We start from the raw sequence: 15,486 nt of genomic DNA on the forward strand, positions 1-15,486 counted from the left end.
ATATGCAAGTTTTCATCAATGTTTTATTATGACGTTATCACATAAAATTATAGTCCGTAAACTGACTTTACAGACAAACCCACTAATTTTTTTTTAATTTGAAATTATTTAAAAAAATGTGAGAGTTCTGTCTGTAACTGTAAAAGACTAAATCCATACGAAACCCCTCAGTTAATAGGAATTCACTTGTAAACGGTACCTATGGTTAGCTGTGTGCATGAGAGCAACACGTACCGCTGTGATTGCCGGACGTTGCAGGGCTGCCACCTTGGCAGGCAGCCAGCTTGAAAACTGGGGGCTGCTGGGGCAAGCAACAAAGGAAGTTCAAAACCAACACTAGAACTACAACCTAACACACGCTGTTTACACAGGCAAACAGTGGGATCACATGACCTGTATGTATGGGGTGTTGGAACAATCATGGCATCAAAGAAATTTTTAACATTTTCGTTGGTTCTCTAAAGCATTATGAAGGCAGCGCTTATCATTTAAGTATTTTTCCGTGCTATAAGTTTCAGTCCAATAGATAAGTTAAAATAAAATCAATCTGAAACATTTTAAAACACACAATTATAACACCAAGTATATGTAAATACTTCCTACAAACAAACCTTGACTTTATTGAGTTGATTTGCCAGTTGAGATTTACGGGAGTGTAACCTAGACTGTACTGGCTCTTAAATCGTAAATGTCCGTGAACTGGTACCGTACTCAATCACCACGTCAACTCAACAGGTTTTTGCGACTTGACTGTTTATTGTAAATAGTGCAGTGCTTGAAGAGAAGAACAAAACTTTCACATTGGCCAGCCTGCCTGAAAATTGAGGAATTTTCGGTTTAACAGGAAGTCCACCTGGTGCCCGGAAGTGACGTGTTTCTACAGTCATGTTTTATTGTTGTTACCTAATGGTTCGAAAAACGTGTCATGTCGTTATAGTGCAATCCGATTAAAATTGTGAAATCATTGGTGGTTTGTTTGGAATAATGCACGCCATATTGTTGGTGAACAAACATTTTTTGGTCCTCCGGGCCGGATATTCGTTCCGGAGTGTTTTACCGTGGTAGTTTGTGTGGACACGTTTTTGTTTTCTTTGTTGCTGCATAACCTCAAAGTGCGCTGTGGTTGTGGTTTGTCTTTGTTCTCATCCCCGTATTTGTCATGTCGGAATTACAATCGGCCCTTCTACGTCTTCGTATCGCTGAAGGCCGCCTCAAGCACGCTTACAATCTCGCGCAAGCTATTGGCACAGATCCTACAAAGAAAAACTTGTTTGTCGTTACTAGCCGTGATCTTCCTAAGGTGCGCGAACATTTTGATGCAGACTACGTAACAGTAGAATTGGCAGCAACCGATTCATCAGGTACTGAAATGGACCTAGATGCTCATGCTGCTTGTTTGACGGAGTTTAAGGAGTGATATTTTTTTGTAATGGCTACATTAGATGCCCGAAATGAGGAACATAAGGAAGCGATAACAGCTTGTACTCATTCTAAATTGAAGTCTCGCTTGATGTTGCCGAAGATCAATCTTCCGACTTTTGAAGGAGATCCACGTGATTGGCCTAATTTTTCTACTCTGTTTGCTACGCTTGTCCAAGGCAACGACGAATTGAGTCCGGTTGCGAAATTGCCATATTTGAAATCTGCCCTCCACGGTGAGCCACTCATGATGATTCTTCGTTGCAGATGTCCGAGGGAAATTTCGACTTTGCTTGGAAATTACTGGTGGATCGGTACGAGAACAAACGGCTTCTTGTCAGTGTGCATGTTGATGCACTATTACAAGCACCGTCGGCATCTGTTGATTCTCACATCTCCTTGTCAGTTGTTAACAGTCCTCTATGAAAACCTATCTGCGCTTTGCAATCTTGATTTTCCGGTGGACAAATGGGATCTCATTCTTCTACCTCTTGTTTGCAAACGGTTGGATACGTCTCTTCAGACACAGTGGTGAAATGAGTTTGGGTCCTGAGTTGCAGACTCTCAAAAGACTTCATAGCATTCCTTGACAATAACTGTCGGGCCTACGAGGCAGTTAGTTCCAACAATGCCAGGTCTAAGAAGTCAAGCCTGTAGACTCCAATTGGAGACAGCCGCGGGGCCAAGCACCTTCAAAATGTCTAACCAGTTCAGTCCCGGGATCGTGCCCTATCTGTTCCGGTGTTCACAAGCTGCATGCCTGCCCTGACTTTCTCAAACTAAACCCCAACGAAAGACATTCTGTTAAGAAGAACATGTGTTTGAATTGTTTTTTATCGCTTTGCAAATTGCAAGGCATCGTCTTGTCGGCAGTGCGGTACACGACACCATGCCTTGTTGCACTTCGAACCGAAGAGTACTCAGCACAAGTCATCAGAACGGTCCGAGACCAGGTGATGGAAAGCAGCTCCCCACCATACTGTCAGCTGTTACACCTGATACCTGGGCCATGGCACCTATGGTATTGCTGTCTACGGCCCAGGTTCACATTCTTGATGTCTCTGGAACACCTCAGGTAGCTCGCGTACTACTAGATACGGCCAGTCAAGTGAGTTTTATCACAGAGCATGGCCTCCAGAGACTTGGTTTAGCTCGTCGTCGGGCCTATCTTCCGATACACGGGCTTTCCAATACTCCAGCCAGTGTTGCAAAATCAGTTACCCATTTGGTCCTTTCTCCACGGGACAACCCTGGCTTCCAGTTTGCTCCGGATGCGTTTGTGCTACCTCGTATCACTAACGCCTTACCGAATGTCAAATTGTGAAAGGAAGTACGTCGCTCTGTTGCTCACCTAAAAACTGGCTGACCCTACGTTTGATACTCCTGGGCCCATTGATTTGTTGATAGGTGCTCATGTGATTCCCAGACTCTTAACTGGAAACAGGATTGATGGCTACCCTACGGCATTGGTTTCCGTACTAGGGTGGATTTTGATGGGACAAGTGACCTCGCCTTCCGTGCCTTTTTCTTCGTGTTGCTTATCACTTTTGACTTTGTCCCCACTGGAGGACATAGTGAGGCGATTTTGGGAAGTTGCAGAGTTCACTCCCATAAAATACAAGTCTGTGGATGAGGTGAAATATGAAGAGTTATTTGTTGAAACTCATCGCCGGAGCCAGGATGGTAGATATGTGGTGTCGTTGCCTTTTCGTGACACTGAACTAGAATTTCGATCAACGAGACCACAAGCTGTACATCGACTTCTTCACTTGGAAAAGAGGTTAAAGGGAGATGTAGACCTGAGGCACATGTACAATGAATTTATGCAGGATTATCTATGCACATGTCACATGGAAAAGGTACCGGAATCCCAGTTGTCTTCCTTGCCGTCTTACCACCTTCCTCACCATGGGGTGGTTAAAGCAGACAGCTCAACCACAAAATTACGCGTTGTATTCAATGCTTCTGGTCTTTCTCTGAATGATGCACTGCTTGTTGGACCCAAATTGCAACAGGATGTAGCTGAAGTGCTTCTGAAGGTTAGGTTGCATGAGGTAGTATTCACAGTGGATGTGAAACAGATGTATCGTCGGATTGGGGTTTGTCGTCACCATCAGGATTTGCAGCGCATTGTTTAGCGTTTTGATGAAAGTCATCCAATGGAGGAGTATCGGTTGAAAACGGTCACCTACGGGGTTTCATCGTCCCCCTACCTAGCCATTCGCACTCTGCGACAGTTAGCCGAGGATGAAAGGGATCGTTTTCCTGTCGCAGCCAACATTCTGCTGACTGATGTGTATGTTGATGATGCGGTCACTGGTGCATCATCAGCTGAGAGAAGAACAAAACTGTCACGTTGACCAGCCTGCCTGAAAGTTGAGAAATTTTCGGTTTAACAGGTGGTCCACCTGGCACCCGGAAGTGACGTGTTTCTGCAGTCAGTTTTTTTTGTTGTTGTTGTTACCTAATGGTAGGAAAATCGTGTCATGTCGTTGCAGTTCAATCCGATTAAAATTGTGAAATCATTGGAGGTTTGTTTGGAATAATGCACACCATATTGTTGGTGAACAAACATTGACTCTACCCACAGATTTTTGCAAGAGATTCCACGACAACATTTTCAAACAGTACTAAACAGCTTGCCTGCAAAACAGTATTTGGAATCACTAGTATGCGTCATTCATAATTTAGGTCATAAAAGTCTATTATTTTTTACAACAAGGGTCGCAGCATATTGTCTTCAGTGTCCCGTGTTTCAACTTATGGCAGTATTGAGAAATACAGCACTGGTGTGGATCCTCTGTCCTTCGTCTCTTCTCCTTCCATCCTTAATAATAGGATACTAGGCATCACATGAAATTCTAATTATGTATACCTAAAACATTTCCTGTGGTGCAGAACAAAAGGCTGCTTGCTGGCTGAAAATTCAATGGAATTTATTTTTCCTTATCTCATTTACAATGTTTATAAAGCCAACATTACAATACACAACATTTAAATGATACATGTATTACTTTTTTTTTTCATTTAAGAATATTTTCTTATTTACAAAATAACCTCATGCTATGTGAACCTTAAACATACTGAACATGTACAAAACACGCATGATACATTCGAAAGTGGCTATTCTCTTGTTACCACTACACACCTACGAGCTAGCTACATGGTTACAAGGCTCGACACTACAAAGTAAAAGGTAAATCTTAATTTCCTTGACTCAACCAAACCACAGTGATTTTAATTTTTCATAAGCTGCTCCAACTGTACGTCACACTGGAGCTCGTAATAAGTCCACTGTAATGTGACTTGCATGTACTTGCACACATATTGTGATACGTTTTATTAAAGACAAGATTTAGGGTTTTATTTTCTGGCCGATGTCATTTTACTGAACAACAGATACATTGATGCACAAATAAAATACATTTCACATATTTCTGTGTTTGAAAAATGTTCCAAGTTCATAATGTAAAAAAAAAAAGTAATAACAGTTACAAGATTTAAAAAAAAAAGTAAACTTTTACCAATTGTATAAATGCCAAGCTAAATAAATTACTTTAATTAAATTTGATATTTCAAATATTACGAAATTTGGATTTATTTTTTGCTACACGGAAGATTTAAGCTTGGACTGATTAAAAATAATTTAAAAGATTGACCGCTAAAACTTTTCCAACTTAGTGTTGCTACGTTTTTTTCTTTCTTGCATTTACACAACTTTCTTATGGTTTAATATATATCTTTCATTTTTTTTGTGTATTTTGCATTAATTTTTGTTGGACTGCGTGCGCTATTAAAAAATTAAATTCAATGAATAAATTTGATTTAAAAAATATTGGTTTTTATGAGTATTTTGATATTCAATTTGAAAATATATTTAAAAAAAAAAAACAACAAAATTTTCAAAAGCCTTAATGTACAGCATCACTATTTCCTAGCCAAAGTCACTTAACCAATCGGAAGATACATTTCACATACACAGTTATTTCCCTAAACGTAGAACTACCATAATTAATTACAATATACAAATCAAAGTGACATGATCCCACGGGCCAACTAATCTACGAAGCTCGGCAAGGAAACATTTTGGTTCGCTGACAGCCACACTTTGTAAAAACCAACCAGTCTTATAAAAAAAAAAAAATACTGCCTGTGTGCACATGTTATAAGCTGAATTTATATTTCGCTGCACCGACCACGACAAAGCTCACCACCTCCATAAAGGAAAGTTAAAGCCACATTCAGGTTCAAAGTGCACTAAAACATATACAAAATAAACATATGCAGTCATGGATGATTACAAAAGCTTGCACTGAAAGAGACTCTTGTAATCGTGATGTCTGACCAGCCGTACAACCTTCGCTGGGCCGTCGCGATACTGTCACACTCTATCCCTCATGGGCAGTGTCTTGCTGGAAGAGAACCAAGTGGCTGCATAGCTAACTACGAGGTAGATGCTGAAACCACAACGGGACGCCAATCTGCCTGAAACACGCTGACTGCCCGACGAAGGTGGTACAGCAAACAGAACATCGCACACCTGTCTTCCTCTGGAGTAAACATTCAAGCTATTAATGAAGATAACATGTTTTCGAAGCCTAACTGGAGATGTTACAGGTTAGACTTCAAAAGTTATATCCCCCATTCACTTTTTTTTTCTAGCACCATCAGAGCCACAGATGAGCTTTTGATAGAAGAAAACGGCCAAATAACGCACAGAAACAAAACGGACAAACATAGAATCGAGAACACAAGGAACACTCAGCCTAGCCCACAAAATTCGAAATGCACAAGTACTATTTTCCCAGTCCTTTTCCTCATTTTGGTAGACACTGCGTCCAGTTCAACAAAACAGGGACAACTGATGCCAGGTTGCAAGTCGACACCCTGAAACTCTGCGGACTCATTTGATCGCAAAGCAGGACTGCATGGAGTTCACGTTCGGGCAGCGGTCCTCTGTGGCCGTGCTCGGAGACACCGGCCGACGGGGGAAATTCTCGGCCCGACACCAAACGACTCCGCGAAGCTCCGGGGTCTCCATCGCGACGCTGGACGCCGGCGGGAACGCGGACGGACGCACGCGCGGCGTGCGGTGCGCTCAGTCCTCGAGCGTGACGTTCTTGAAGAGGTAGGACATGGACTCCTTGTTGTGGATGCGGCGGATGGCCTCCGACAGCATGACGCTGATGTCCACCGTCTTGATCTTGTGGCACTGCATCTTCTGGAGCTCGTGCGGGATCGTGTTGGTCACTACCACCTGCCGGGACACAGCGGCACACGAGTCACGGCCGTGCAAGCTCCCGGAACACCACGGCACACTCTCCGTGCCGTGGCATTCGAGGTCGGAGCTCGTGTCCACCGCGTGGGACGCGAAGTGTCTCCGCGGAAGACAAGAGGCCAGACCATCCACTACTGTGGAGTGCATTTCTGCATCACCAGTTAGTGCTTGTTAACACTAAAAATTATAAAATAATTTAATGTTTGTACTACAGTATTTAATTTCAAATACTTATTGTTTTTTTAACTTTTTTTACAATAGTGAAAATTAAGTAGTCGTCAAAGATCCATTTACCTTCAAGTACACATGAATATAATAAGATTTACTTTTTTAAAATGACAAGTTTTCCATAAGTAAACTCTTGTTACTATTCAGGATTGGCAAATGAAAAGCAGGCACAAAGTGTATTTGAGAAGCTAAACACCATCATGAAACACCCGAGAGAAAAAAATGTACAGCTTTTCTGCCAGAGGCCAAAACAAAATGATAAGAAAAAACACACACACAATGCAATGTGTTTATAATTTCTGTGCAACTTGAATAACATGTTTAGTTAGAAGTTATATAGGTTCGATTGTGGAATTTAAGGACATTTAACGGGCCTTCAGCGATAAAAATCAAATCAGCAAATTAAGATATACTTCAAAATAAACAAAAATACATCAGCAGGGTGGACACACTTGCAAAACAAATTAATTTTTCAATTTTCTAACAGAAATGACAATCCAGCCTCTACGCCCTTCTACAGTGTTTAATGTGTTTAGTCTGGGTGATGGCATACCGGAGCATTACATTTCCCCCTGTAAATACCCTGACTTTCCCTGACAAATTTTCAACTTCCCTGACTTTTCAGAATGAGGACATGCTGTTGAGTGTATGTACAGTACTTCAATCGCAGCATCATTGGGTGCAATTATAAAATAGAACCCATTAATGTTCGGAATGACTGTGCAAAATCAAAGCTGAGCTACGGCAGGGCGGTGACGTCTCAGTTGTACAGTGGTCAACACACTCCAAGCTCAGAGGTTAGCATTTTGCATCACCGACTGTCACCGTCCACAACTGCAGAAACTGGCTACGCGAGTCGCTTCTTTATCGTGACCGCACCATGATCTTACCTATATGCTCGTTGGCTGACAACACGGGAGTGCGGAGAAATGACGAATTAACGTACTGAGGTCAGACGACGAGGCGACACGAGTTGCAAATGAAGAATGGACAGAAATGAATGGGCGAAAGGAAATGAACCCCACCAGCCTGCCTCCGGACATCCGCCGAGTGTCCACTTGCAAACATCAGGGCTGACTTTGTCGGGAACGTGACAGGCTTTCCCCGAGGTGAGTTGAGGTGACATGTCCGAGGGACAAGGTTATTTGGTGAGTTACGATAAAACAAAAATAACACAGAAAAGCGTGTTTATAAACTACATGCCACCGAAATTCTAGTTAATACATCATGATAAGCACTGAAATGCAACTATTACCATTTAATACCAGCTTAAATCACGAAAAATGTACATACGTACTAAGTAGATTACAAAAATTTATTTTACTACTTTTCTGATCTTACAACTGTTATTAGTAACTCATTTTTTTACATTATGATGTTGGTACATTTTCAAACACGTACTCGCAGATTGTTCCGGGTGCGTCATCTACCAGTCAAGATGACACTGTTTCGGTGAAATAAGTAGCCATGAAACATTTGGGTGTCATATTTGTTCAATAATATGCTATCTTTATAAACAAACAGAGGCACTTCGGAGCAGTAACAACACACCTGCGAGTACCTGTCTGGAAACATTCCAACGTCGCAGTAAGAACGAGCTACTGAATGACAGCTGCAAGACCAAAAATAGAGTGAACCAAATATTTCCAATCTACACACAATTTTAGTTAAAAACTTTGCGTCGAATACATTGGATTCATCGAATTCGATGTATCGTGATTTCCAGTCTAATTTTTTTTTTCAAATTAAAAATGCTGATTTAATTTCCCGGTAGTTGTGTTTCGTTGCGTTATTGGTGTATTGAGTTACAAGTACTGGTGCTGTGTGGACGGGAGTGGGCGGACGTACCTCGTCGATGGGGGAGTCCTCGATGAGGCGCGGGGCGTCCGAGGACAGCAGGCCGTGCGTGGCCAGCACGTAGATCTTGTAGGCCCCCCGCTCCTTCAGCACCTCGGCGGCCGCCACGAACGACTGCACGTCGTCCACCATGTCGTCCTGCGAGCACGCCACTCCGCCGACTGAGCTATTGCCGATACACCCGTACAACTGTTGCCGATACACCCGTACAACTGTTGCCGATACACCCGTACAACTGTCGCCGATACACCCGTACAACTGTCGCCGATACACCCATACAACTGTCACCGATACACTCATACAACTGTCGCCGATACACCCATACAACTGTCGCCGATACACCCATACAACTGCTGCCGATACACCCATACAACTGTCGCCGATACACCCATACAACTGTCGCCGATACACCCATACAACTGTCGCCGATACACCCATACAACTGTCGCCGATACACCCATACAACTGTCGCCGATACACCCATACAACTGTCGCCGATACACCCATACAAGTGTCGCCGATACACCCATACAACTGTCGCCGATACACCCATACAAGTGTCGCCGATACACCCATACAACTGTCGCCGATACACCCATACAACTGTCGCCGATACACCCATGCAACTGTCGCCGATACACCCATACAACTGCTGCCGATTCACCAATTCCGAACCGATACAGGAGAAAACACATTTCCGCTCAAATATATTTTTTTAATATAAATTTACTAAACTACCAAAAAAAAAAACTCATTCCAAGAAAAACAATGCAATGCAAAACACACATGTATTTTAGTTTATAAACGGAACATAACTTTTTTTTTTCACTCGTATTTTCAGCTTGTTATGTATTATTCGTTTGTTGACGACCCATTGGTTGCTTATTGAAATATGAATTTACTAATGGCGGCTGAGAAATTGAATTACTTAATATATAACTATAGGTTAACTGTGAAATATATATTGATTCCCAAAAATATGCAGTTTAAAAAAAATAAATAAATTCAGAAAGTGCAACATTGCGAGACTTCGAACATGTTTACGATTCAAGAACGGGAATTCCAACACCATCATGAAACGTGCGGCTGTGAATATTTATGGGTACCAAACAATTGTACGGTAATGCATTTTGTGCGGCGCTTTGCACGGGAAAACGGGAAAAGTAATTTATGCCATGTGAAGTCCAATATTATTTGGTTATCATCATTATTTATTATTCAATTTTAGAAATCGGCAAAAATCTGCTTCTGCCAATTCCAAGCGGCACAGCTCTAGAAGCTCACAAAATTTTAAAAATTCTACATACCAAAAAACATGAAAATAATTATACATTTTTAACGCATTTATTCAACAAAATTTTTTATTTTTTCATTGCTCCATCAATTCTCTTACAACCCAAAATTGGCACAAAAATTAAGTTTCTCCAGGAGATTTTCAACTTACTAATACTGCGAAAACATAACAGAAGCATAATTGGACGTAGTTATGCAAAAAGGAACCAACCCACAATTTTGTTACATATTTTATTTGAAAATAAATTAAAATAGCACAAGGTTGATCGTACCGACGTTGCTATTATTACATCAGTATCTATACTAGACCATTAAAATTATACCCACATTATGTTATCGATACGAGAATTACAATTTGATAATTAACTAAAACTTCAAAATACTCAGAATAGGTTTCATGTGGGTTGGTTCCTTTCTTGCACGACTACATCCAAATTAGAGAATGGAAACGAGGCAACAGATCCGAAATGCGACTGCTATAAAGTCCGGACTGACGTCCAGCAGAGCGTCACGGACGCACGGGGGGGGGGGGGGGGGGGGGGGGACTCTCACCACCATGATGGCGATGCGGCCGCCCACGTCGCCCACCACGTTGATGGGCGGCTTCTCCTTGGCGGGGTGCGCGGGCACGCCCACGCTCACGTCCATGGTGCGCGAGCGCGGCAGCGTGGGCGGGGAGTAGCGCCCGTCCACCATGTCCGACTCCGCCTCCTTCTGCTCGCCGTGGATGACCGCGATGCCCAGGCGCAGGCGCTCCGCGTACGAGGTCGCCTTCTTGGCCGAGCCCGGATTGCGCGCCACGATCACCGCGTTGCGGTAGTCCGGGATCTGGGCACGCCCCCACGTGTCCCCAAACACCTCTCGCAACAACAACTGCAACGACGACTTCTTCCGTTCGGGAAACCAACCGGACTTAAAAGAGGTCGCTCCAGTGTTTCAGGGGCACTACGCAACCTGCGTCAACCTCACAAGATTCAATGCTATTTTCATTTTGCTTATGACTTATCAGTTATCAACTGATATAGATTTTGAAACGATGCTTGCTTTGATATGCAAGACAACTATGCTCTTATCAAATCCCCTTTCTCCAAAAAAACGTACAAAAAATTATGGTTCCAACCTAGACAATACACTTATGCATATTAGTAAAGATTAGTATAAAACCGTAATTTATGCACGTTTTTGAAGAAAGGGGCTTTGATAAGAGCATTCGTTGTCTTACATATCAAAGCAAGCATCATTTCGAAATCTATATTAGTTAATAAGTTATAAGCAAAATGATAATAGCATTGAATCTTGTGAGGTTGACGCGGGTTGCGTAGTGTCCCTGAAACACTGGAGTGGCCTCATAAGAAATAAAACCATCAAATCTTGTCTCTAGGGACAACACATGCATGTACAACATAATTCAAAGTAAGCTTGAGCTACAATGGCATCTTCTCAGGAACACAATAATTCTCTAACTAAACAGTTGCTCAACCAAACAATTACTTTTTTTTACAGATGTCATAAGTTTATTGACGTGAAATGTCTTTACAGCCGGTAATGAAACATGAGCTATGGATACATCACAGAGTAACGAAAGTAACAGAGGCAACATGGCAAAGAATGGACTTTCTCGAACTAAGTTGGTCGAGCACAGACAGCCGATGGGTTTCAAAAATTCACCGGTTTCTCGCACAAAAAATGTAGTGTCTTTAGAATGAATGTGTTTTTGTCAATACAGCACGGGTGTGTTTTTTGACGGCGATCTGCTAAAGATTAACTTATAAAGCTAAGTGAGAAGCGCCTAGGAATGCGAGGCAGGGAAATTCTTCCGGCTTATCGACCAGGCCCTGGGCTACTCTTATCCAACCATTAGTGAAGATCAGACACTGGCATGTCCCCGGGCGGAACTGATAAAAGAGGGGAGGACGGCAATGCAAGGGGAGCTTCGACTCACACACTCCTGGATGTACTGCAGCAGGAAGGGGGAGGCCCGCAGGTTGTCCACGGGGCAGTCGAAGAAGCCCTGGATCTCCTTCTGGTGCAGGTCCATGGTGATGACGTGGCTCAGGCCGGACCTGCACATCATCTTGGCCAGCAGCTTGCTGACGATGCAGCCGCGCTTGCGCATCTTACCTGCGGCACACGCGGTCCCGACGTTCATGCCTCCCGACACGCACGACGTGTGACGAGCAATATCCAGCAATAAGACACGTGTTCACACACACTGACGAGCTACACATTACCACAATCGCCGTATCCGCCCCGACATAATGTGACCCCGAAAATTCTGATTACGAGTTCACAGAAAATACTTTACGGGGCAAAAGACAGCAATTTAAATCACACAAAAATTTAAAAAAAAAATTATTTCAAATTGTATATTCACACCATATTTACTACAGCTTTTCTGGAGTCACTTTCGTCGGTGGAGTGATTTAATTGGCCATTTTCGAAACAAGAAGCAATAAATTAGAAAAAAAATATATATACTTTTATAGGTGTTGTTTTTAAGCCATTTGTGTGTAAGCAGAGAATGCTGCTATGCACGGAGGTAGCCTGGGAGGGGAAAAGAGAGGAGGGGTGTCTTGGCCAGCAGCGCCAGTGTCGTCTTGCCTCTTGTGTCACGCCCCCGCTCAGAGGCGCACAACAAGAGCGGACTGAAGTGGCTCAAGTGACGCAGCTACGGTTTTGTTAGTACTTGGTGTTTATTATGTACGTTGCGTCCATCAATAAAAAGTTTTATTCAACTGTAGATGGGCATTTTAGAAATTAACAAATAAATAATTTTATAACAATCGAAACACATCCTCCATTCCGAAATACCCCCTCGAATTATCAACGGGGAATTCCCATGGCTTTCCAGGATATCAAGTTTCCACTTTCCAGGATATGGACACACCGTGAAACACATAAGTTTTGTTTCAACTCGACTGCCAAAACACCCACAACACGTGGGTTTTTCCAGTGAAATTTCAAACGGAAAGTCGCGGCGAGCGAGAAGCAGCAAGTGGCTCACACTGCTTGCTGTAGGGCAGGTACGGGATGACTCCCACGATGCTCCGGGCCGAGGACGTCTTGCAGGCGTACGCCATTATCAGCAGCTCCATTATGTTGTTGTTGACGTCCCTGCAACGACCACCACACACGTCCAACATTACCGCAGGCAGAGTTCCCAGGCGCTGGTGAACAGAGGAGAGGTCATTTTTTTAAAAGCTGTTTCAGAATGTACCTACACAATTGTATCGTTTGATTACATCACGCTTTATGTAAGACTTCATTATTCATAAAAATGTTGGCTTACTTGGTTCCGGTCTGGATAATGTAGATGTCCTTGCCCCTGACGGAGTCCCCGATCTCGACCATGGTCTCCCGGTTGGTCTTGTGGTACACCGCGCAGCCGCCCGTCTTGACGCCCAGCCGGCTGCCAACACACACGTCCCTCGTGGGGCCCACTCCACGCCCTCCTCCCCAGACACTCACGGCAGTCCCCGGGAGTACTTGGCACAGTACGCCACATACATTTCCCCGACTTCACTTGACCAAAACTCCAACATTTCCAGACTATTGTTTTTAAAAATAATTAGCATTTTTTTTTTTGTAATTTTCCAAAAGAAATAAAGGCACCCCAGCCTCCAACAAGTAAAGACGGAACCTCGACTGTACTATTTTATACTGTTTACAATAGTATGCAGTTAAACATTATTTCAATGGAAAAAAATTAAAATGTGCTCACAGTCTGTCCGGATGATGGCACATGGCATACCGGAGCATGACATTTCCCCCTCAAATTACTGAAATTACTATCGCTGAGGAATTTCCGTGACTTCTCCAGGTTTCAAAGTATCTTCCCTGGCTTTGCCTGATTTCCCCTTCCCTGAATTTTCTCTGACTACTGCGTAATGTGGGGACCCTGATAACGTAACACAGGGAAGGGTTTCCACGGAACAGGAGCATTCACTCGCGTTCACATCATTTCAGAGTCGACAGTGCGTGTCATCTTCCAAACAAGTCTGCACCTAAGTGGGATGCACAGGAAAAAGGTTGGCAAAATACCAGATTCAAAAAAAAGTGTTTAAACATTGTTTTATTTGGTTTAAATGTCAGCCATACAACATCCCGCTTTCTGCCACACATGTTGAACTAGAAGAGTTATAACATCAAAGAACTGTAGTCCCGCAAATCTGCACACCTGACTGGGACTTAATTTTTTTTTGCGTTCTCAAAATCTGCAATATCCGAGTATTACCAAATCGGATACATTGTGAGAATGGTCGTTTAGATTAGATTAGTTCCATTAAACGTACTTTTAAATATTGTAGATGGTTAGTTAGGTTAATATAACTCCATTAAAAATATTGTTACTAATATTACATACTATATTTTCTTTCCTTCTTTCATTAAAGTTCGCTATCGTTGAACAAATACCACGACGTCTTACATTTCACCTACGTTCTTTACAACAAATAATAAATAGGGTATTGTGCAGTGAACATGACCCATTGCTTTGACACCAGGCTTGTGCCTAAGTGAAGCAGGATTTCGAATAAAATTCAAAAACTTACCTAGTAATGAGGTTAAGTAGTTCTGGATGCGAGTTCCCACCAATTATCATAATATCTGAAGAACCCGGAAAATCCATTTCTTCAGAAAATAATGGCACCTACACAAATCAAATATAAAAAATAATAACGGCATAAAACACCAATATTTTACACCAAAAATAACATTCGTAGCCAAAGAATATAGTCTACAGACAAATAGGAAATGATGTTTACTTTAGCAAGACCAAACGTTTTTAAATGGCGAGTTTGTTATTTTTAAGTAATGTATTTTATCCTGAATCAGATGAAAATTGTTTTCTGCATGTTACATACCTCTATTCAAAATCCACTATACTTTTACTATAACAAGCAAAATGCAAGTTTTCTTTATGTTCTGTTATCCGTTGAAACTGGAACTTGCAAACCAATATTAGAAAATAAACATACTGATAGGGACATCGAAAACATATCGATACCTTTTCTATCGAGAAGTATTTTGATATCGATTCAATTGTATTCGATAGATTGAAGAGTACTTTTGGCAGATATCGATACACAGTTTGTATTATTAATTTAATAGACACCTATTATAGTTTTAAATTAAATTACCAATATAAAATTATTAATTCATATAATAGTTTTACTTTCATATTTCTTAAGTTTTGGTAATAAATAAACACTTTTGTGGAACCCATTTTGTTTCCTATCGATTATTTTAAACGATGAAATTATGATTAAAATTGATATAATGTTAGCATTCTTATCGCTGAAATTTTGTAATACCCCTTTAATTTTGTATGTTGGTAGCATAGTTTTTTTTTACATTGTTAATGTTAGAAGATTAACAATCCTTTCAATACGTTTGTAGCAAGGTCATTAGAC

At 41.9% G+C, this 15,486-nt stretch overlaps 1 protein-coding gene across 1 annotated transcript; it reads right to left on the reverse strand.

Moving 5' to 3' along the window:
- Positions 1-4,334: 4,334 nt before the first annotated feature.
- On the reverse strand, positions 4,335-15,072 carry LOC134541281 (phosphoribosyl pyrophosphate synthase-associated protein 2). The gene is made up of 8 exons (XM_063384586.1): positions 14,938-15,072; positions 14,626-14,723; positions 13,365-13,484; positions 13,080-13,189; positions 12,018-12,196; positions 10,628-10,903; positions 8,774-8,920; positions 4,335-6,676 (listed from the first exon to the last, which is right to left on the reverse strand). Exons 2-8 carry the CDS (start codon positions 14,700-14,702, stop codon positions 6,518-6,520), a joined length of 1,068 nt encoding a protein of 355 aa, XP_063240656.1. The 5' UTR covers positions 14,703-14,723; positions 14,938-15,072; the 3' UTR covers positions 4,335-6,517.
- Between the last annotated feature and the right edge of the window lie 414 nt (positions 15,073-15,486).

Source organism: Bacillus rossius, chromosome 18, assembly GCF_032445375.1.
Source record: "Bacillus rossius redtenbacheri isolate Brsri chromosome 18, Brsri_v3, whole genome shotgun sequence".
Taxonomy (NCBI): domain Eukaryota; kingdom Metazoa; phylum Arthropoda; class Insecta; order Phasmatodea; family Bacillidae; genus Bacillus; species Bacillus rossius.

Bases quoted from the DNA above. Each gene is read 5' to 3' on its own strand.
- LOC134541281 (XM_063384586.1), bottom strand. From the start codon at position 14,702: ATGGATTTTCCGGGTTCTTCAGATATTATGATAATTGGTGGGAACTCG. The intron at 13,190-13,364 runs GTAAGCCAACAT...TGGTCGTTGCAG, and splicing joins ATTATCCAGACCGGAACCAA to GGACGTCAACAACAACATAA. The intron at 8,921-10,627 runs GTGAGAGTCCCC...GCGTGCTCGCAG, and splicing joins GCCGCATCGCCATCATGGTG to GACGACATGGTGGACGACGT.